This window comes from Astatotilapia calliptera, chromosome 19 (assembly GCF_964374335.1).
Source record: "Astatotilapia calliptera chromosome 19, fAstCal68.1, whole genome shotgun sequence".
In the NCBI taxonomy this organism is placed as follows: Eukaryota; Metazoa; Chordata; class Actinopteri; order Cichliformes; family Cichlidae; genus Astatotilapia; species Astatotilapia calliptera.
Window position 1 is genome coordinate 2,214,977 of NC_137440.1, and position 21,934 is coordinate 2,236,910.

The 21,934-nt window shown below is 40.3% G+C and overlaps 1 protein-coding gene and 1 long non-coding RNA gene across 3 annotated transcripts in view; one reads left to right on the forward strand and one right to left on the reverse strand.

Annotated features, from left to right (window-relative positions):
• Positions 1 to 16,382, forward strand: part of dapp1 (dual adaptor of phosphotyrosine and 3-phosphoinositides) — a 30,088-nt gene extending 13,706 nt beyond the window's left edge. Inside the window, exons 8-10 of one of the 2 annotated variants that reach the window (XM_026152809.2) lie at positions 13,230 to 13,317; positions 14,420 to 14,478; positions 15,672 to 15,815. In XM_026152809.2, coding sequence (XP_026008594.1) covers positions 13,230 to 13,317; positions 14,420 to 14,478; positions 15,672 to 15,681 — 157 coding nt within the window. In that variant the 3' untranslated portion in view covers positions 15,682 to 15,815. Of the gene's footprint in view, positions 1 to 13,229; positions 13,318 to 14,419; positions 14,479 to 15,671 lie in introns of both variants that reach the window. The other variant, XM_026152810.2, reaches the window with a different exon arrangement.
• On the reverse strand, positions 993 to 2,691 carry LOC145422518 (uncharacterized). Its single transcript, XR_013903831.1, has 2 exons — positions 1,648 to 2,691; positions 993 to 1,567 (listed from the first exon to the last, which is right to left on the reverse strand). It is a non-coding gene; the product is annotated as an uncharacterized LOC145422518 (long non-coding RNA).
• Positions 16,383 to 21,934: the final 5,552 nt, after the last annotated feature.

Consider the following 21,934-nt stretch of genomic DNA (forward strand, 5'->3'; position numbering starts at 1 on the left):
CAAATTCCGCGGAAAAAAGTAACACAGCCTCAGCTGCAAAAGACAGGGAGCATGCATGGCAAAACATAGCCGACAGAGTCAATGCGTGAGTGTTAATATAAACATTGATCGAGGGATTTCCACCCATTTAACACGTTATTTTATCATATGTTATTTTATTTGTTATTTTATACATTTTATTTTGTGATGTGATGTGAGCGCAGGTGCAACCCAACAGGCCCCAAACGTTCCTGGCAGCAAGTAAAAATGAAATATAAAAATATAGTCCAAACAGGTAAGGTGTAATTGTATTATGAGCCATAGTGCTTGGTCTGTTTGTCCCATGTAAATCAATTGCAGTTAGAGGCTACATTAATTTTCTTTCTGTAAGCACTTATTGAAATTATCTGAGCACATTACAAGTACATATTTGCTTACTCTGTATGCTCAAATGTGGCCCGTTATAGCCAACAGAAAAAAAGCGGAGGCCCGAAAAACAGGTGGGGGTCCTCCACCACCACCACTCACAGAGGCTGAGCAGTTGGCCCTCAGCCAAAACAGTGGGCGCCCTGTGGCCGAAGGCATCTCTGCGGGGACATCCTCTGAGGCAATAACCCCGCAAGACACAAGTGCCTACATAGGGGGTGAATTCAAAATAATACATGATGTGCATACATCCTTTCTTCACAGTCACCTTTGCAGTGCTGCTCATTCATTTGATAAACTCTTTACCATAATGGATTATTTTGTAGTGAAGTTATTTTCCTACTGATTTTGCCTTCCCTCAGTCTTGGTTGTCTTTGAGAGCATAATGACAATGAAGTGTAAGGTGCTTGGTATGTTTGTTAATTGCCATTTGGTCCCTTGTAAGTTATAAGTGACCTGTATAAACCTCATATTCTATCAGTTGATGGTGGTGGTGTACTGCATCTGGTGCAGCCTCCTGTTGAGCCAGACCAACATGCAGTTGTGAGTAATACTCCACAGATTATATGAGTTTACAGTAGAACAGCAATGTTGTTTATTTCTTTACTACAGGAAAATAATGAAGAAACATTGACAGCTGTTACAGAGGAGGAAGCAACAGAGACACTTTATGAGGTTTACATCTTTTAATACTTTGTGTACAGGAAACACAGGCGACCAATAAAGCCAGTTGAACAAAAAATCTGTTTATTCTTCTTTCAACATGTTGAGGTGATGGGTCAAAAGAAATGATTGTGACATATGGTGTCTCTGACTGCTCTTCCATCTTGTATGTCCGTGGGAGGGTCAGGATGTTCATGGTTTGGATCACTGCTGATGTCTGGTTCAGAAGGACAGTGTTCTCCTCTAATTGTGGCAATGTTGTGAAGAATCACACATGCCACAATAATGTCACATGCCCTTTCTGGGGTGACCCTGAGTCTTTGCAGGCACTGGAACCGGGCCTTAAGCATTCCGATAGTCATTTCAACTCTGGCTCTTGTCCTGCAATTAGCCAGATTATATCGCTGCTGTGGGCCCGGTTCAGGGTCAGGGTAAGGGGTAAGCAAATAGGGTAAACATGGATACCCCCTATCACCAAGCAAGTAGCCAGTGAACTCTCCTAAGACAGAAGGATACACTTCAGTTCAAATGTCCCTGAAGCAATTGGTCTTTATATATTTTAAAGTATTCTCAACTCACCATGTCCAAATTTTGTGCTCAGTGTACATTCACGGAATATTTGTGAGTCATGGACAGAGCCTGGCCACTTGGCTTCCACATTTGTGATAATGTTGGCAGCATCACATATGATCGTCACAGTGCAGAGAACACAAATTAGCATCCATTACTATAATGAAATAATTTGTTAGTTTGAAATGCTACAGGGAACTATGTACCTGTACATTAATGCTGTGGAAAGACTTCCTGTTCACATAGTCTCCTTCATTTACTGAAGGAGCAATGATTGGAATGTGAGTGCCATCTGTACAGCCAATCACGCCTGGGAACCGTGAGAATAAATGTAAAATTTAAGTAGTAGTCCAAGTATCACCACATCATGAATTAAGTTTTGGTCATCCTGATACCTGCAATTTTGTGGCATCCCTCTTTGATAAATCTTGTGGGTCTATGACCGGGGAACACCACAAACGAGTACAGGAGACGTTTCAGTGCAACTGTAACATTCCTGACTGCCCGACAGACGGTAGCCTTGGAAACGTGCTCAGCGTCACCAATATTATACAGAAAGCTCCCGTTTGCAAAAAAACCGAAGTGCAATACAAATAATATGTACAGAACTGAGAGAATGTCCGCGATGTGTCACATGCGTAATATATGGCCTGAGGATGTTATTCAAATAACTTATAGATTGTGCTGAGAAACGGTAACGTTCGCACAGGAAATCATCAGGAAATGATAAAATGTCCAAACGCGCTCTGATCACTCTCTCCCGGCGGAGAGCTCTGCGGAGAATTTGGGCTTCAACATCTACTGGCTCTTCAAGGAAGGAGCACGCCATGTCCGACACTTCCTACTGTCAGGTTTCCGACAAAGGGGCGGAGACAGTCAGGGTTAGTTGTAGTAAACCTGCTAGGGGGCAGGTTAGCTTCACGGCGTGTGTCGTCATAGTGACTCACTGAGGCTTCAGCTGAACTCGCTTTGTGAAACCGAAAACCCAGAGTTTTCGTTAACTCAGGGTATACTTACTCAGTTTTTCCACTAAACCGGCTTCCTGAAACAGGGCCCTGGTCTCTTCTCAGTGTTTTGTTATCTTTTTATGTCTGCATAGCTGTCTACGTGCAAACTAATACATTTGAGTCAACATCCATCTTCAGCCCTCCCTTGCACAGTTTCTCCACATAATGAGCAATATGCATGTCATGACCGTGTGAATGGAGTTGTTTACTCTGACCCTGAATCCTCCCTTTTTTATGCTGAAATCCCGTCTTTAACCTCCTAAGACCAGAACTCTTTCATGGCATGCATTTTTAATTTCTCTTTGCCATTTGGGCTGATTGGGACCAGATGAATGTAAAATTGTTTTTTTTACCTGATTTTTGTTTCTGAGAAAAATTAGATCCGCATATGATGACATTTGCTTTAAATTTTGATAGAAGAGAGGCAGTACAATGTCCTCATAAATGGATATCAGGCCCTTGTAGAGCAAAATTTTGTATTTTGGTCTAGACAACCCGAAATGTGATGTCCACATATGTGGACGCCAGGTCCTAGGAGGTTAAGTGATGACGTGGTGAACCCTGCTTCGGGGTCCAAACTACTCTGCGTTTAATAAGGCTGTTGGATTTTGTTTTTTTTTAACATGTTTTAATGCTTTGTATCTTGTTCTAATTAATGCGAACAAGCCCCTAAAAACAGCCAGTGATCACTGTCGGCTTCTCTCAGTTTTTATTACTGCTATTGATTTTAAAGCTCAGTTTTTAAAACAATATGATGTAACTACAGCCCAGCCCATGCAGCTATGTATTAATGACTAACCTTCAGAGATGGGCAGTAACGCATTACTTGTAACGCGTTACTGTAATCTGATTACTTTTTCAAGTAATGAGTAAAGTAAGGGATTACTATTGCAAAATCGGTAATTAGATTACCGTTACTTTCCCGTAGGAACGCTGCGTTACTGCGTTACTAAAACCGTGATTTTTTGCAAGAATGTCTCATGACAGTGACGTAAGCGAGTGCGCCGTTAGTGACAACAGCTGTGTGCAGATCAACAATGGATCACATATCGATTGTGGGAGAGAGTATGAGCGTGCAGCGTTTAAAGTGTGGAAGTACTGACCTTACTTTGAGTTTGATTCCATAAAAAGTGACAAAAACATTAGTGTCCGCTGTGCGTGGGAAGAAAACTTTTTACAGCGAAAAAACCCCTAAACTTCCAACAAGCACCGAGTAGCTATGACGTAATGGGAAACTCACAGAGAAACTCGCGGATTCTTCCACTGACCGCGGCACACCTGCACCAGGGTAAACCTCCGCCTACCCCACTCCTGCTTTACAGGTGAAAATAGATCCAACAGGACCGCTGAGTCTTTGACTTTATTTATTTTCTGCTGTGTTTTACTTGCATCTATTTGAAAGACTGAGTGTAAACACAAAAAATATTTTATTTTATGTGCTGGAATGTGCAGAAAATAGGTTTAAATAAGATAAGATAGAACTTTATTAATCCCTCGGGTGGGTTCCTCTGGGAAATTCGACTTCCAAAAAGCACAGCAACGACCGAAGTTACAGTTACAGAATTGTTATATATATATATATACACACACACACACACACACACACACACACACACACACACACACACATATATAAATACAGAGACAAATATAAATAAAATATACGAAGGGGATAAATAGAATAAATAGGAATAAAAAATAAAAATACAAGTGAATTGCACATTTCAAGTATTGAGTCTATTGCACTGTTGACTATTTACAAAAAGTATTGCACAAGGTATTGTACAGTGAGGTGAAGAGGCACTACAGCTTAGTTGTTCCCCCCTCCTTTGTCCTCCTGTTTCCCCTCCCTCTCCCCTCCAGAGAGGAGTTAAACAGTCTGATGGCGTGTGGGACAAAGGAGTTTTTAAGTCTGTTAGTTCTTGTCTTGGGGAGAAGCAACCTGTCACTGAACAGACTCTTCTGGTTGTTAATGGCCGTGTGCAGAGGATGCCCAGCATTGTCCATAATGTCCAGCAGTTTCTTTAGTGTCCTTTTCTCTGCCACTGTCACCAGAGTGTCCAGCTTCATGCCGACCACAGAGCTAGCCCTCCTGATCAGTTTCTCCAGCCTGGATGAGTCCTTCTTTGCTGTGCTGCTCCCCCAGCACACCACAGCATAGAAAAGTACTCCAGCAACCACCGACTGGTAAAACATCCTCAGGAGCTTCCTGCAGATGTTAAAAGACCTCAGCCTCCTGAGGAAGTACAGTCGGCTTTGGGCTTTTTTATACAGGTGCTCTGTGTTGCATGACCAGTCCAGTTTATTGTCCACCCACAGCCTGAGGTACTTGTACTTGTTGACCACCTCCACCTCCTCCCCCTCTATCTGAACTGGCAGTGGACCTGCTCTAGACCTCCCGAAGTCCACAACCAGTTCCTTAGTCTTTGAGGTGTTGAGTTGCAGGTGGTTTGTGTGACTCCATGCGACAAAGTTCCTCACCAGACTTCTGTACTCCTCTTCCTGATCATCCCAGATACACCCCATGATGGCCGTGTCGTCTGCAAACTTCTGAATGTGGCATAATTCAGAGTTGTAGCAGAAGTCAGAGGTGTACAGGGTGAAGAGAAGAGGGGACAGCACAGTTCCCTGTGGTGCTCCTGTGCTGCTGACCACAGTGTCAGACGTGATGTCCTTCAGCCTGACGTACTGTGGTCTGTCGGTGAGGTAGTCGGAGATCCAAGCCACCAGGCAGGGGTCCACCTCCATCCTGTTCAGTTTTTCCTGAAGCATACAGGGCCGGATGGTATTAAAGGCACTGGAAAAGTCAAGAAACAGTATCCTGACCGTGCCTTTTCCCCCATCCAGGTGTGAGTGGGCTCTGTGTAGGAGGTACAGGATGGCATCCTCCACTCCGACACCCGCCTTGTATGCAAACTGTAGTGGGTCCTGGGCATGTTGTACCTGTGGTCGGAGGAGGTTGAGGAAGAGCCGCTCTAGAGTCTTCATAAGATGTGACGTCAGTGCCACCGGTCGGAAGTCATTCAGCTCATTGGGCCGGTTCCTTTTAGGGACCGGGACGATGCAGGATGTCTTCCATAGGGCGGGCACTCTCCCCAGTCGCAGACTGAGGTTGAAGACTCGTTGTAGCGGCTCCCCAAGTTCAGCAGCACACGCCTTAAGCATCCTAGGACACACCTTGTCTGGGCCTGCTGCCTTTCTGGGGCGAAGCTTCCTCAGTTGCCTCCTGACCTGATCCACTGTGACACTGGGACACTGGGAAATGTTAAACTCATTTATTCCAGTCAGAGAATGTTGCATATAATTACATTTTTGCTTGATGCATAAAGTTAAAAGATTAAAACTAATAAAACAAGTTAAAAAAAGAGACTTTTCCCTTTGATTACATTTTGTATGATGGATTATGCAGAAAAAGTAGAATTGGGCTGAAAGATCTATCACTTTATTACCTGTTCAGGTTGTAAATCGTGTTTTTAAAAAGTAACTAAGTAACTAAGTAATTAATTACTTTTGAAAATAAGTAATCAGTAAAGTAACGGGATTACTTTTTTGGGGAAGTAATCAGTAATTAGTTACTGATTACTTTCCTCAAGTAACTTGACCAACACTGCTAACCTTGTGTTGTGGATGGATTATCTCAGAATCAGAATCAGAAAGACTTTATTTATCCCCAAGGGGCAATTAACATACAACAGAGCAGCATGGTTTTAAAGATAAGGACAGGGCATAAACAGGCAGTAAGAGTGAGATAATAAACACACAGAATATACATTATATACACAGTTTCAAAACTGCACAGTTTTAAAATTAAAGTGACTGAAAGATGAATAAATAACTGTAAGTGAGTAAAAGTGAGTAAAGTGTCGGCAGTATAAAAAGAGTGTAGTTTATGTTTCTGGTGTGGGAAATGGTCTTATCGGCTGGAGTTAAAAAGCAGAGTGGGGAGAAGGTCATGAGGCTTCCCAGGAAGGGATAGTAAAAAGTCATCATGATGGCTGTGCTGACTCCAAAGGAGTTGAGTTTCGTAAGGTGGTATAGCCGTTGGTGGCACCTCCTGAGAATCTCCTCTGTGTTGGCAGAGAATTTCAGGAGGTTGTCAAAGATGGTTCCCAGGTATTTGTACTCCTCAACTCCCTCCACTGGCTTCCCGTGGATGATGGTGGTAACTGAAGCAGCCAGATCCCTCTGCTTACTGGAGAAGGTCACCACCATCTCTTTGGTTTTGCTCACGTTCAGTTCAAGTTTGGAGCTGTCACACCACTCTACAAACTCCTGCAGAGTGGGCCTGCTGGTGTTGGCCAGTAGGGTAAAGTGTCTTGCCCAACGACACAACGACCAGGACAGAGAGAGCAGGGGGATTGAATCGGCAACCTTCCGGTTACAGATGAGCTTCCCAATCCCCTGAGCCACAGTCGCCCCCCACTTCATTTATGTTGGAAGTGATAGCAGAGCTGTACGTTTTAATTTTAAATCTCTCAGTCAGAACATGCTATATCATGCTTAGGTGGAAACTAGCGAGCTAACTTCTAACTCTGTTAAATGTAATAAATCCTGTTTTCATGGATGCCTGGATGTTAAACTTACTTGTTACACCTGGTAAAGCAGCAACGCTGATCATTTTATTACAGATGAAAGAATTTATACAGTTTTTAACTCTCAGTAATGCTGCAGTGTTCGTTTGACTTTGGGACCTGAAGCGGTGTTTGGACCTAGACATGGCTAATAACGTCAGACTTAAAGACCGGCCAGGTCTAGGCTGCTGGGGGATTCCCATGATGCACTGAGTGTTTCTTCTTCACTCACCTTTCTTACTCACTATGTGTTTGTACACCACTCTGCATTTAATCATTAGTTATTATTTATCTCTGGCTCTCTTCCACTGCATGTCTTATTTCTGTCTTTGGCCCCTCAACCCCAAACCAGTTACAGCAGATGGCCCCGCCCCTCCCTGAGCCTGGTTCTGCCACCTGTTTCCACTTGTTAAAAGGGAGTTTTTTTTAAAAGGAAGAATGTCTTAATACATTAACAAAAGCAAGGTTGCAGTATGATAAATTATGCACCAACAGAGCAGAAGCAGCTATGGCCAGAACTAGATATCACTACTATGAATTTGGAAACAAAACAAGTAAATTACTGGCCTGGCAAATTAAGAAAGAAACATCGGAGAAATTTATACGGACAATTCTAACGGAAGATGATAAACTTTTTGATGAATCAGTACTCATAAATGCAGAGTTTAAACGGTTTTATGAAGATCTGTATAAATCTGAGCAAGGGGTCGATGGTACTGCTGCAAAAAGATTCATAGATGGAATAACCCTTCCTAAATTACATAATGAGGACAAAGAACTGCTTGATGTAGATATAACGGAGATGGAGGTTCTTCGAGCCCTCAAGTGTTTACAAAATAATAAGACCCCTGGACCAGATGGATTCTCAGCTGATTACTATAAGGCCTTTTCTAATAAATTATTGACACCACTTACAAATATGATTAAAGAAGCCTTAGAAAATAACAAATTACCGGAATCACTGGAAAATGCAACAATTACATTATTGCCAAAGCCGGGCAAGGACAAACAGAGATGTGACTCTTATAGACCACTTAGCCTTTTAAACGCAGATTATAAAATATTATCTAAAATAATTGCACATAGATTGGAGGACATTATGCCTAAGATAATAAATGCCGATCAAACAGGCTTCATTAAAAACAGACAGGGAGCAGATAATGTGCGGCGCCTGCTCCACATATTGAATGCCGCTCAAAAAAATCAAGAACCATTGCTAATAATTTCCATGGACGCTAATAAAGCATTTGACAGGATTGAACCAAACTTTCTATTTCAGACAATGGAAGCCATGGGCTTCGGAGAAAAGATCACCCGCTATGTTAGGATACTATTTAACGCCCCCAAAGCCAATATTATAACAAATAATGTGCTTTCTGACACTTTCTCCCTAACCAGAGGCTGTAGACAAGGCTGTCCAAGTTCTCCCTTGCTCTTTGCGATTGCGATCGAGCCACTAGCAGTGGCCATTCGTACTAATGTTGCTATATCTGGAATCAAATTCGGTACAAGTGAACATAAACTTTCCCTATATGCAGATGACCTCCTACTATATATAACGGACCCTCTCAAGTCAATTCCCTCATTAATGAATTGTCTTAAAGAATATAGTGCGGCTTCAGGATATAAGTTAAATTATACCAAAAGTGAGATTATGTCATTAAATATACAAGATAATCGTGTTAGAGCTCTTACAGATCCACTACAGTGGTGTAATAATGGATTTACATATTTGGGCATACAAATTGGTAAATCTGAGGATAAAATATTCAAACTAAATTATATTAAACTGTTGGAGCAAACTAAACTTAATACACAGAGATGGATGGATTTTCCATTATCCCTCATAGGGAGAATTAATGTTGTTAAAATGAACATTTTGCCTAAGTTTACCTATTTATTTCAGTGTCTCCCTATAAATGTTCCTAAAAGTTTCTTCAAAGAATTAAATAAACTTATAACCTCCTTCATATGGCAAAAGAAAAACCCAAGAGTTAAACTCTCCTCATTACAGGCCCCTTATTCAAGGGGAGGACTCAACCTACCAAACTTTAGGAATTATTATCTGGCCTCCCAATACCGATCAATTTTGATCTGGTTACATGCAGAGAGGAGTGAGGTTCGATGGGTTCCAATAGAACAATATGAGGTGAATCCCATATCATTAAAAGACGTCCCATTTCTAGGTACGAAAAAATGTTTATCTAAGCTCACAAATAACTCGATGATATTAAACACCTTCCGTGCCTGGCAGGAATCCCACTCACTTCTAAAAATAAATATTTCTTTTCTTAGAAGGACACCCCTATGGGGCAATCCTGATCTCTCACATCATATTTCCGACTCCATATTGCGGGGATGGAAGGATAGAAATATTCGAACTGTTGCCGATCTATACAATAATGATACATTTATTGACTTCCAACAACTAAAGGAAAAATTTAAACTTCCAGACCAAATTTTTTTTAAATTTCTACAAATAAGAGACTGGATCAAAGAAAAAACCAAAGGAACTTTCCCTGAGATTCCTAAAGAAAGTCCTTTTGAAACGCATCTTTGCACCAAACCATGGAAGTCAATAAAAGGAATAGCATCTTCAATATACACTATTATTAATGAAATATTATCTGACTGCAACAAAACGTCTCTGAAAAGAAAATGGGAGGCAGATCTGGGCTATGTTTATGAAGAGGTAGAATGGTACCATCTAATGGAACAGGCACAGACCATGTTAATTTCTACAAATCATAGACAAATGCAATTTAATATATTCCACAGGACATATTATACACCTTACAGATTACATAAAATTTATATTAATTACTCTCCCAAATGTTTGAGATGTAAGGTGATAGATGGTGATCTCCTTCATATGCTGTGGAATTGCCCAGTAATAGAGGAGTTCTGGAGACGGACTACTGAAATAATTTCAAGGGTAATTGGGATCCAAGTCGAAATGGACCCAAAACTATGGATTTTAGGTGACATAGATTCTATAAATGTGGATTACCACAAGAAATATTTTATTTTACTTGCGAGTACTGCAGTTAAAAAATGTATTCTGACACATTGGAAATCTGAAAATTCTCCAACACTGAGATATTGGATTAATGAGTTAGCATCCTACTGTACACCTGAGAAGATTTCGCATAGTATAAAAGGGAAATACCGAACCTTTAAAAAAATTTGGGGACCATTTCTTTCAGTATTACCGTCTTTGGACTTGACAGAATATAGAGATGACGTAAATTCCTCTGGGTTTACCCTGAATTGATCCTTGGTTAGGCCCTTCTGATCAGAATTCTTGAATGTTGTGCTGATTCTTGTGTATAGACGGGTGTAAATATGGGCTGTTTGGATACACGAAGGTGATGAAGTTGAGAGCCATACAGGGGTAAAGGGGTGGGGGGATGGTGGGAGGGGTTCACACGATATGTTTTTCTTTTTTTCTTTTTTTTTTCTTCCTTTTTTAAAAATTATTATTATTTTTTTTTATTTATTTATTTATTTATTTATTTATTTATTTATTTATTTATTTATTTATTTATTTTATTTTGTTTTAAATTTCTGTAATTATCAATACTGTTACTATTATAATTATTATTTTTATTATTATTATTAATACGCCCGTATTTTCTGTGCTCGGTCCTCAGATGGTTGAGGCTATGTTTGAAAGATAAAGATACTAGAGTGTGTTCCTGAGAATTTTTTATTTTTTTTTGGTCATAATGGCCAGTCAAGCTTTGGCTAGTTGATGATACCTACTCTGTCCCATAACTGTGAATGTCTTTTATTGTTTGTTTCTGTTTGTTTGTTGTTTGTTTTCAATTTAAAAAATGAAAATAAAAACTTAAAAAAAAAAAAAGAAAAAAAAGGGAGTTTTTCTTCCCACTATTGCCAAATCACTTAGAATGTAAAGTTCCTTGAAGCAGCTGTTGTTGTGATTTGGCACTACACAAATAAAACTGAATTGAACTGAATTGTAGTTTCTGTTAATCCTTCACTCCTTTTATTGGTTCCTTATTGTTTTGTTCTTTATCCCCTCAGCTCTTTTTTTTTTAGTTACAGATAACCTTAGTTCCCTTTTCTGTCCCCATTCTTTATTAGGTTCCCATCTCTGGGTCAGATATTTTCATGTTTATGTTACTTCCCATGTTTTTTGGGGTGGTTTTTGACACTTGTGTTTTGTTTTTAGTTATACTTCGTCTCTCTCATCCACCATTATTAGTTTCAGCTGTGTTTGTTCCCCCTTCCTTCATTATCTTGTGTGTATTTAAAACCTCGATCTCCTTGTCTTCTTTGTCACGATTAACAGCTTGTTCGCTGTTGTTTCCTGTTGTCTGCTGTTTGTGATGCTGTTGCATAGTAAATCATAGGATTTGAGAACTTTTTTCCCCCTAAAAATCACAACAGTAGCAATTCTAGTAACTGAAATTGGACTTGATGCATTTGAAGTTGTGGAAGTAAGAGTGGCCCAGGGAGAGAGCGATTTTGCAGCGGCCAATGAAAACATAGGCCAGTTTGAGGAGACAGCGCTCCCAAGGTGGTATATATAATGAGAACTTCCAGACAGGTTTTTAACAACTCTTAAGATTGCACAGCACTGAAGCTGAATGCTGGCAACAAGAATTGCTGAGAGGAGAATAGACTGCAGGCCTCACAGAATGCAATGCAGGAACTTTTACTCCAGCTATTACACAGGAGAGCTTCACGGTTTGGGATTGTGATGGGGTCGAAAGATAATGCTTCCTGAAATCAAAATGATTGAAGTTATGCATAAGCTTCATTTGTTGTCTGTTATGGTTGTACTGACAGTGTGCATGTGAGAATGGATGACTCATGACTGCAGAACAAATCAGCCTATCGGGACAAATAAAGTAACCTGAACATTACAAGCCAAATTTTATGATGGATATGAAAAAAATTACAAATTTGTTGCAAAGTGCTCAGCAGCTGTGAGACATCTCTGTTTTCCCCCTGCAAAACTTTGTTTGCCACAAAGGCCATTGTGGAAAAATAATTGGGCAAGCCAACAGCACATCTTTGGTCCATTAATTTGACCATTTTCCTGAAACATTTGTTGCATTAATTTAGTAGACACACTTCTTTGGCTGAATGGAATGCGATCATTTCAGTGTACCTTTTGAAGCTGGATAGTTACACAGGTTGCAATAATGATGCACTGTAACTTTAAAAATCCAGATCCAAATATGTGGCTTGTGCTGCTCCAGCTCTAGCAAAAAATAAACAAACAACAACAAAAAAAAACTACAAGACTCATAGAGCACAACCCTGAACCTTAACTTTTACTTGACTTTACTTTTACTTTTCACCAAAATTAAATCAGCTCGAACTGTTATTCGTATCGACCACCACACAAAATTGAACATATCTTGAAAACTGTGGATGCTAGTCCTGCAAACAGACACAGCTGAGTACATACTCCCTTCAGGGGGAGAATAGCAGCACCAATCACACTTAAAATAAGCACGTTACAAGTTTTAAGCTGCAACTGTATCGCTACACATTTTTATACCTTCAGCAGGCCTGCTTGTTTGTAACGTTACACTGACTTGCACTGCTGTTGTTGGGTTGCATTGTGAATGAATGTATTTACATTTGGTGTGGCTGTAGCTCAGGTGGGGGAGCAGGTCAGCTACCAACTGGAAGGTTGGTGGTTCAATCCTCTTCCAGTTTGGTGTATGAATGCTAGATAGTAAGCGCTTAACAGCTTAGAAAAAGTGCATGTGTGAATGAATTAGTTATATGAAGTGCCTGGTCTTTTACTTCATCCTAGTTCATCCATTGTAGTAAATCTGGCCCTACAGGTCTTTTTTACTGTAAGATAGTGAGTCAGTCAGTTGAATGGGACCCCTCAACAGACAGAAGAAGATGGATGGATGTTTTTTCTTACATGTACATGCACAAACACACACACACACACCGTACACAGTCACAAACGTCAGAATACAGGATGTTGTAAAACTCATCCTTCTGCTCTCTGTGTCCACAGTCTCGTGTTTCCAGATCGAACATTTTACCTTTGCGCTAAGACGGGTGTGGAGGCAGATGAGTGGATCAAGATGTTGAGGTGGAAACTGGTGAGTTTGTCCAAACTGGATGTTTTACATGAAGGAATGTTTTTGTCATCAACTAAAATAATTAAAATCAAACATTTTCTGAAAATGGGATATTGCAGTAGAAGGTTCAACATGTTGAGGGAACATTAATATTTATAAGGCTTAGGTCACGGCTCAGTGGAATTGGCTCTGAAGGAGGATTTGTACTTTAAGCGGTACCAGCATTGTGTGAAGTGTTGTAATAGCTTGTGTAACATTAGGCCACTTCCTTATTACTGACAAACTCAACATTTCTTCAACTCCAAGTTATTTAAATAGCCTTGAGACGATTGCACAGTGATCTGTTAAATGCAAGAAAGGGTTTTTATACCAGACAAAAAATAATGAACAATCCTGGTACTACTAGTATTACTAGAAAATACCTTAACTATATCTCTCTCATCATAAAGAAGAGCATTACAGCCAGTTACCAGTGAATGTTTTTCAAACGGTTCAAGCACTGTGGTTGCAAAATTCCCCTGAAGCAGTGTACCAGTGACAGACTAATCTGTCTTAGTTGCACAACCCAGGCTTCAAAACCTGTTGAAAAGCCGTTGTTTCCTGTTCTATTTTTCATATTGGTCCATTTAACAGAGCCAACAAACACTGATAATTACTGTTATATTGCTGTTGTTGCCTCACTGTTTGGGAGAATTTACTGCTACTGCTGTTTTGTTCATAATGTATTCACTATTTGTGGACATTTGTGTGTAGTGTCAGTGTTGGTAAGTTGATTATCCCCTTTTGTCATGGTTGTTTTAATTATGACAAAATATATTAAACCACACTTTGAATATATACTCTTAACTGACTATTTATAAAATACTATGAAAGTTCCATACATGTAGAGATGCAGGGTGTATCTGCATATATATTAAAAAGGAGACAACTATTCATAACGTAACATGAGTTCAGAGGGGGAAAGTATTTCTGGAGTGTTTGCCGGAGCGTACAGTCATATGAAAAGAAAGTTATGTAAGACGCTATGTGGTCCTTTGAAAAATGAAGAATACTCTTATTATTTCAGAGTATTGCTGCTAACGGTGGTTCAATAAGCTACTGAATCACATGGTCTTTTACACAGGACTCTACACAATCCTGTGAAAACGTTTTTCACAACATACTGGAAAGTTTAAACAAGTGGTAAGATTTTATAATATTGACACGCTGTTAAGCATAAGTAAGAGATTATTAAGTACTAAGTCTATCCTTTGAAAAGCTCCTTGGTGCGTAATTTATAAATACAGATATAAAAGTTGATTCTTGATTAGAATCGTTTATAACTTGTTCATGGTATTGTTTAGAAGTAATTAACAAACAATTTAGATGTACATTGATACAGTGGGTTAAATAAGCACGTCACCAACTTTCAAAATAAACATATTTCTAAAGGTGCTTTTGACATGACATTCTCACCAGATGTCAGTAATAACCAATCCATTCCACACATGCAAAAAAATCAACCATAGATATCCACAAATCAAATTATGTGTAATATTTAGAAAACATCACAGGGAAACATTGAGCACATTTACTGAAATATATTTAATACTTTGGACAAAAGCCTTTGTGAGTGATGAAAGCTTCAACATGTCTTCAGTATGGAGTCATATGCATTGAGTGCATTGCTTATTGTTTTCTTTGATTCCAATTCTTTCTGTAGCTCTCCTTGTTCTTGGACAACTTTTCTGATCATTCTTTTCACTTCTCTGACTGAAATCTTGTGGGAGCCCCTGGTCATGGTCAGTTTATGGTGAAATTCTATCTATCTATCTATCTATCTATCTATCTATCTATCTATCTATCTATCTATCTATCTATCTATCTATCTATCTATCTATCTATCTATCTATCTACCTACCTACCTACCTACCTACCTACCTACCTACCTACCTACCTACCTACCTACCTACCTACCTACCTACCTATCTGCCCGCCCGCCCGCCCGCCCTTGGTACTTGCAAACCGTACTCAGCACAGATGTCCCTGTACACTATGCTGGCTGCTTGGTTATGGCATTCGATTTATGCCGTGCCTGCTAGCACCTTGCACCCTGCTGTTATGTGCAGAATTGTCTCCTGAGCATTTTACACAGCCTAAACATAAACATTTATAAATTACATACTGAGGAGTAATGTTTTTTAAACAATGAATTAAGCACTTACTGATACTGTACTAATGCTTAATCCCTTAATAGTTTGTCATTATTATACAGTGTTGGGTATAAAGTGTTAGCCAACAAGCTAAATTTGTAGGTAATCTTAAAATGAATAAACTTATCATTTAATGTTTCAAATTTTTGTGTCTTTTTAGTTTCATTTTGATTTTTTTTTCAGTCCCAGATAAGAAAAGGCAGATGATGGCTGTCACTGGAGAAACAAGATGGAAGGAAGACCAACCTGCACTGAAGGACTGAGATCAACAGGATGCACAATAATGAACAACAGGACAAAGAGAAGGAAAACAATCACTGAGCTAATTTAAATTACAATTTGAATTGAATTAGCTAACCTGGATAGCAAGGTGTATCTATAGATTGTATGGGTTAATCACATACAGACCAATACCTGCTGATGGGTAACGCTAAAGAAAATAATAGAATTTCACTCAGATAACTGAATCTTGGAAGCTGTGTTTTCCATATCAGCAGTGTGGCTGTTCTCCACTGACATCTACCATCAACAAGTCATTTTCACCCACAGGACTGCCACTCAGAATATGTTCTCTTTTTATGATCATTATCTGTAATTCGTACAGACAGATGTGAGAAAAACTCCCAGTAGATCAGTAGTTTCTGAAATACTTTGACCAGTCTGTGTGGCACCATCATCCATACCACTTTCAGAGACACTTTAACCATTTTATTCCTTATTCTGATTGAACTCAGCTTGAACATCAGCAGGTTGCTTTGATCGTGTCTGCATGTCTGAATGCATTGAGTTGCTGTCATGTGATTGACATTTGTGTTAACAAGCAATTTAACTGGTGTACCTAATTTGTTTAGTACAATAATTTAATACGATATATTAAAACCACTTGAAAAGCCACAGTCTGTTCATTTAGTGTAAATTTCTTCTTAAATTAGATCAGTAAAAAGTCTGGAGTTCATTCTAAAGTTCATTCTGCATCTGTGAGTCTGCTTGGGACCTGGTAATGTAAATTTTGCTATCAGGCAGTGATTCCTCCTCAGAGAATTTACATTACAATGCTCCAACGATGCATGTTCCCCAAGTTGAGAATATCAAAGGAGTATAACAGGAATGTCAACTCAGCTATTGGGTCTCCAGCTGTCCATGTGTGTATTGGAGTAAAATCTAGTTTAAAGTTAACTCCCATCCATCCATATGTTAGAGCAGAGCAGGAGGCTCGTAGCAAAGGCCTGGCCAGTACAGGGCTCACAGGATGCTGGTGGCTCAGGTTCGACACGATCACGATGCTCATGCGTTCTGGTGTCCTCGAAGTCTCGGGCTGCAGAGGGTATACAGAGTTATTATGCAGTTTGATATAGAACAGTAGGAATGATTTCCTGCATTCTTTTTGGTAGTAGGGTCGAATCAGTGTAAGGTAAAAGTAGCTCTGCTGCCTCAGAAGTATGGAGTGGAGCAGGTGAGGTGGATTATCCATGATGGAAAGAAGTCTGTTTAGTGAGCTCCTATCACTCACTGACTCAAAAGCCTCCAAATTCTGACCAGTGATGGTTCCAGCCTTATGGATTAGTTTGTTCAATGTCAGGCGGGGGAAGCTGTTCCTTCATGGTAACATGGATTGAACTGCACCACCTTTCTTCAACAAATACTTCAATCCCTCCAGTCTTTTTCTTACCATTCATCTTGGCATGTCCGTCAACCCGAACACTGAAAAAGCTGAATTTATCCATCTTATTAGCCAAAGACCTCATGTTCCCCATGATGCCCAGTGAAATGGAGTTTACATGTCCTTCTCGTTGCTTTAACTCTTCCTCCACCCGGCACCTGCAGTGTCTCCTCTTGAGTTTCTGCTAGATGACCAGTCTGGCTCCGGACAGCAGCTTGTTTTGGAGAGCACTAGTAGCTGGTCCCAAGTGTATGTGAATACAGAGTGACCGCTTAGCATGAAAAAAACTATTAAGAAAAACACAAAGTACCAGAAACTCCAGGAGCTGCTGCAGAAGTCTGCCAAGCACACAGTCGGTCAGAAAGCAACCCTAAATCCTTCTTTTTTTGCCTGCTCCCTTAGGGCCCTTCCTCTTCTCCTCCTGCCTGACAGCTCCATATTCAACATCCTTTATCCAGCATATCAATTGTCCCTTCTTCTCAGGAAGGACAATCTACTAACCATATGTTACAAGGGTAACTGAACCTTGTGCTACATTAATATAATAATGAAGTAAAATTGACGATAGTACAAATATTACTCTTATTCTAATGAAAGTACTCAGTCATCTGTTATGTAGGAGACATGCAGCAAAAGATCATTTTTTTAAATAACTATTTTCTGTTGCCTGCATTTAAGAGGGGCCTTTGCCTCCACACATAAACAGTAAAATGAGTTCAGTCAGGGGTTACAGTAGGAGTCAGCAGGTTAGGGAACCATAAGTTCTGTACAGTGGCTCAGCTTAGAGAAAAGAATCGCAACTCACAGTCACGTCTCATAATAAGCTCCACTGGGTTTGCTTTGTGTGCAGGCTGCGATCAGCTGACCTGCTCCTCTTTGTGGATTTACACAACTGAATTTAAGAAGATGTTTGCAGTTGGCTGATGTCCATCCTCAACAAGAAGAACAACACTCTTGACTCCATTTGTATGTCACAGCTCCCACATCTGTTCGTACTTAAGGTGGCCCTCTGGAAGGGAAGGCTCCCTTGTCCATATACGGCAGACATCTAGGCGCCATGCGCACTCCAAAGGTCACAGATCACACATATGTCAACACGTATGTTCACATATTATAACAGCATTGAACTGTGTACATTAGACCTACTTTATGAATACCAGAACCATATGCTGAGCCTAGATTTGTGTGAATGTGGAGGTATCAGTACAGGTGGGGGTGCATGTCTCTGTCGATTCATCTGTGTGTGTGCTTGTATTTCAATTCAATTATGAGCAGCACTTTGGCGACAGTGGGAAGGAAAAACTCCCTTTTAACAGGAAGAAACCTCCAGCAGAACTTAGGGAGGGGCAGGGCCATCTGCTGTTATTGGTTGGGGTGAGAGAAGGAAGACAGGATAAAGACATGCTGTGGAAGAGAGACAGAGGTTAATAACAGATATGATTCAATGCAGAGAGGTCTATTAATACATAGTGAGTGAAGAAGAAACACCCAGTGCATCATGGGAATCCCCCGGCAGCCTACGTCTATTGCAGCATAACTAAGGGAGGATTCAGGGTCACCTGGTCCAGCCCTAACTATATGCTTTAGCAAAAAGGAAAGTTTTAAGCCTAATCTTGAAAGTAGAGATAGTGTCTGTCTCCTGAATCCAAACTGGAAGCTGGTTCCACAGAAGAGGGGCCTGAAAACTGAAGGCTCTGCCTCCCATTCTACTTTTAAATACTCTAGGAACAACAAGTAGGCCTGCAGAGCGAGAGCGAAGTGCTCTAATAGGGTGATATGGTACTACAAGGTCATTAAGATAAGATGGGGCCTGATTATTTAAGACCTTGTATGTGAGGAGCAGGATTTTGAATTCAATTCTGGATTTAACAGGAAGCCAATGAAGGGAAGCCAAAACAGGAGAAATCTGCTCTTTCTTTCTAGTCCCTGTCAGTACTCTTGCTGCAGCATTTTGGATCAGCTGAAGGCTTTTCAGTGAGTTTTTAGGACTTCCTGATAATAATGAATTACAGTCGTCCAGCCTGGAAGTAATAAATGCATGAACTAGTTTTTCAGCGTCACTCTGAGACAGGATATTTCTAACTTTAGAGATGTTGCACAAATGGAAGAAAGCAGTCTTACATATTTGTTTAATATGTGCGTTGAAGGACATGTCCTGGTCAAAAATGACTCCAAGGTTCCTCACAGCGTTACTGGAGGCCAAGGTAATGCCATCCAGAGTAAGAATCTGGTTAGATACCATATTTCTAAGCTTTTCAGGGCCGAAAACAATAACCTCAGTTTGATCTGAATCAAGAAGCAGAAAGTTAGCGGCCATCCAGGTCTTTATGTCTTTAAGACAGAGCAGAGCAGCTATCTGAACGCTACCCCAACAGAGGTCGTTTATCTTGTTAATAATTTCACCTCCTCACTACGTACGACTCTGGATACTGTAGCTCCTGTGAAAACTAAGGTCTCTAATCAGAAGTACCTGACTCCGTGGTATAATTCTCCATCACGTAGCCTAAAGCAGACGACTCGTAATCTGGAGAGGAAATGGCGTGTCACAAATTTAGAGGATCATCATTTAGCCTGGAGAAATAGTTTGCTGCTTTATAAGAAAGCCCTCCACAAAGCCAGAACATCTTACTATTCATCACTGATTGAAGAAAATAAGAACAACCCCAGGTTTCTCTTCAGCTCTGTAGCCAGGCTGACAAACAGTCAGAGCTCTGTTGAGCCAACCATCCCTTTAACGTTAACTAGTAATGACTTCATGAACTTCTTCACAAATAAAATTCTTATCATTAGAGGAAAAATTACCAATAATCATCCCACAGATGTAATATTATCTACAGCTACTCTTAGTACCATTGATGTTACGTTAGACTCTTTTTCTCTAATTGATCTTTCTGAGTTAACTTCAATAATTACTTCCTCCAAACCATCAACGTGTCTTTTAGACCCCATTCCTACAAAACTGCTCAAAGAAGTCCTGCCATTAATTAATTCTTCGATCTTAAATATGATCAACCTATCTCTAATGATTGGCTATGTACCACAGGCCTTCAAGCTGGCTGTAGTTAAACCTTTACTCAAAAAGCATCTCTAGACCCAGCAGTCTTAGCTAATTATAGGCCAATCTCCAACCTTCCTTTATATCAAACATCCTTGAAAGAGTAGTTGTCAAACAGCTAACAGATCATCTGCAGAGGAATGGTTTATTTGAAGAGTTTCAGTCAGGTTTCAGAGCTCATCACAGCACAGAAACAGCTTTAGTGAAGGTTACAAATGATCTTCTTATGGCCTCTGACAGTGGACTCATCTCTGTGCTTGTCCTGCTAGACCTCAGTGCAGCGTTCAATACTGTCGACCATAATATCCTATTAGAGCGATTAGAACATGCTGTAGGTATTACAGGTACTGTGCTGCAGTGGTTTGTATCATATCTATCTAATAGACTCCAGTTTGTGCATGTAAATGGAGAGTCCTCTTCACACACTGAGGTTAATTATGGAGTTCCACAGGGTTCAGTGCTAGGACCAATTCTGTTTACATTATACATGCTTCCCTTAGGCAGCATCATTAGAAGACATAGCATACATTTTCACTGCTATGCAGATGACACCCAGCTCTATCTGTCCATGAAGCCAGATAACACACACCAATGAGTTAAACTGCAGGAATGTCTTAAAGACATAAAGACCTGGATGGCCGCTAACTTTCTGCTTCTTGATTCAGATCAAACTGAGGTTATTGTTTTCGGCCCTGAAAAGCTTAGAAATATGGTATCTAACCAGATTCTTACTCTGGATGGCATTACCTTGGCCTCCAGTAACGCTGTGAGGAACCTTGGAGTCATTTTTGACCAGGACATGTCCTTCAACGCACATATTAAACAAATATGTAAGACTGCTTTCTTCCATTTGTGCAACATCTCTAAAGTTAGAAATATCCTGTCTCAGAGTGACGCTGAAAAACTAGTTCATGCATTTATTACTTCCAAGCTGGACGACTGTAATTCATTATTATCAGGAAGTCCAAAAAACTCACTGAAAAGCCTTCAGCTAATCCAAAATGCTGCAGCAAGAGTCCTGACAGGGACCAGAAAGAGAGAGCAGATTTCTCCTGTTTTGGCTTCCCTTCATTGGCTTCCTGTTAAATCCAGAATTGAATTCAAAATCCTGCTCCTCACATACAAGGTCTTAAATAATCAGGCCCCATCTTATCTTAATGACCTTGTAGTACCATATCACCCTATTAGAGCACTTCGCTCTCACACTGCAGGCCTACTTGTTGTTCCTAGAGTATTTAAAAGTAGAATGGGAGGCAGAGCCTTCAGTTTTCAGGCCCCTCTTCTGTGGAACCAGCTTCCAGTTTGGATTCAGGAGACAGACACTATCTCTACTTTCAAGATTAGGCTTCAAACTTTCCTTTTTGCTAAAGCATATAGTTAGGGCTGGACCAGGTGACCCTGAATCCTCCCTTAGTTATGCTGCAATAGACGTAGGCTGCCGGGGGATTCCCATGATGCATTGAGTTTTTCCTTTCCAGTGACCTTTCTTACTCACTATGTGTTAACAGACCTCTCTGCATTGAATCATATCTGTTATTAACCTCTGTCTCTCTTCCACAGCATGTCTTTTATCCTGTCTTCCTTCTCTCACCCCAACCAATCGCAGCAGATGGCCCCGCCCCTCCCTGAGCCTGGTTCTGCCGGAGGTTTCTTCCTGTTAAAAGGGAGTTTTTCCTTCCCACTGTCGCCAAAGTGCTTGCTCATAGGGGGTCATATGATTGTTGGGTTTTT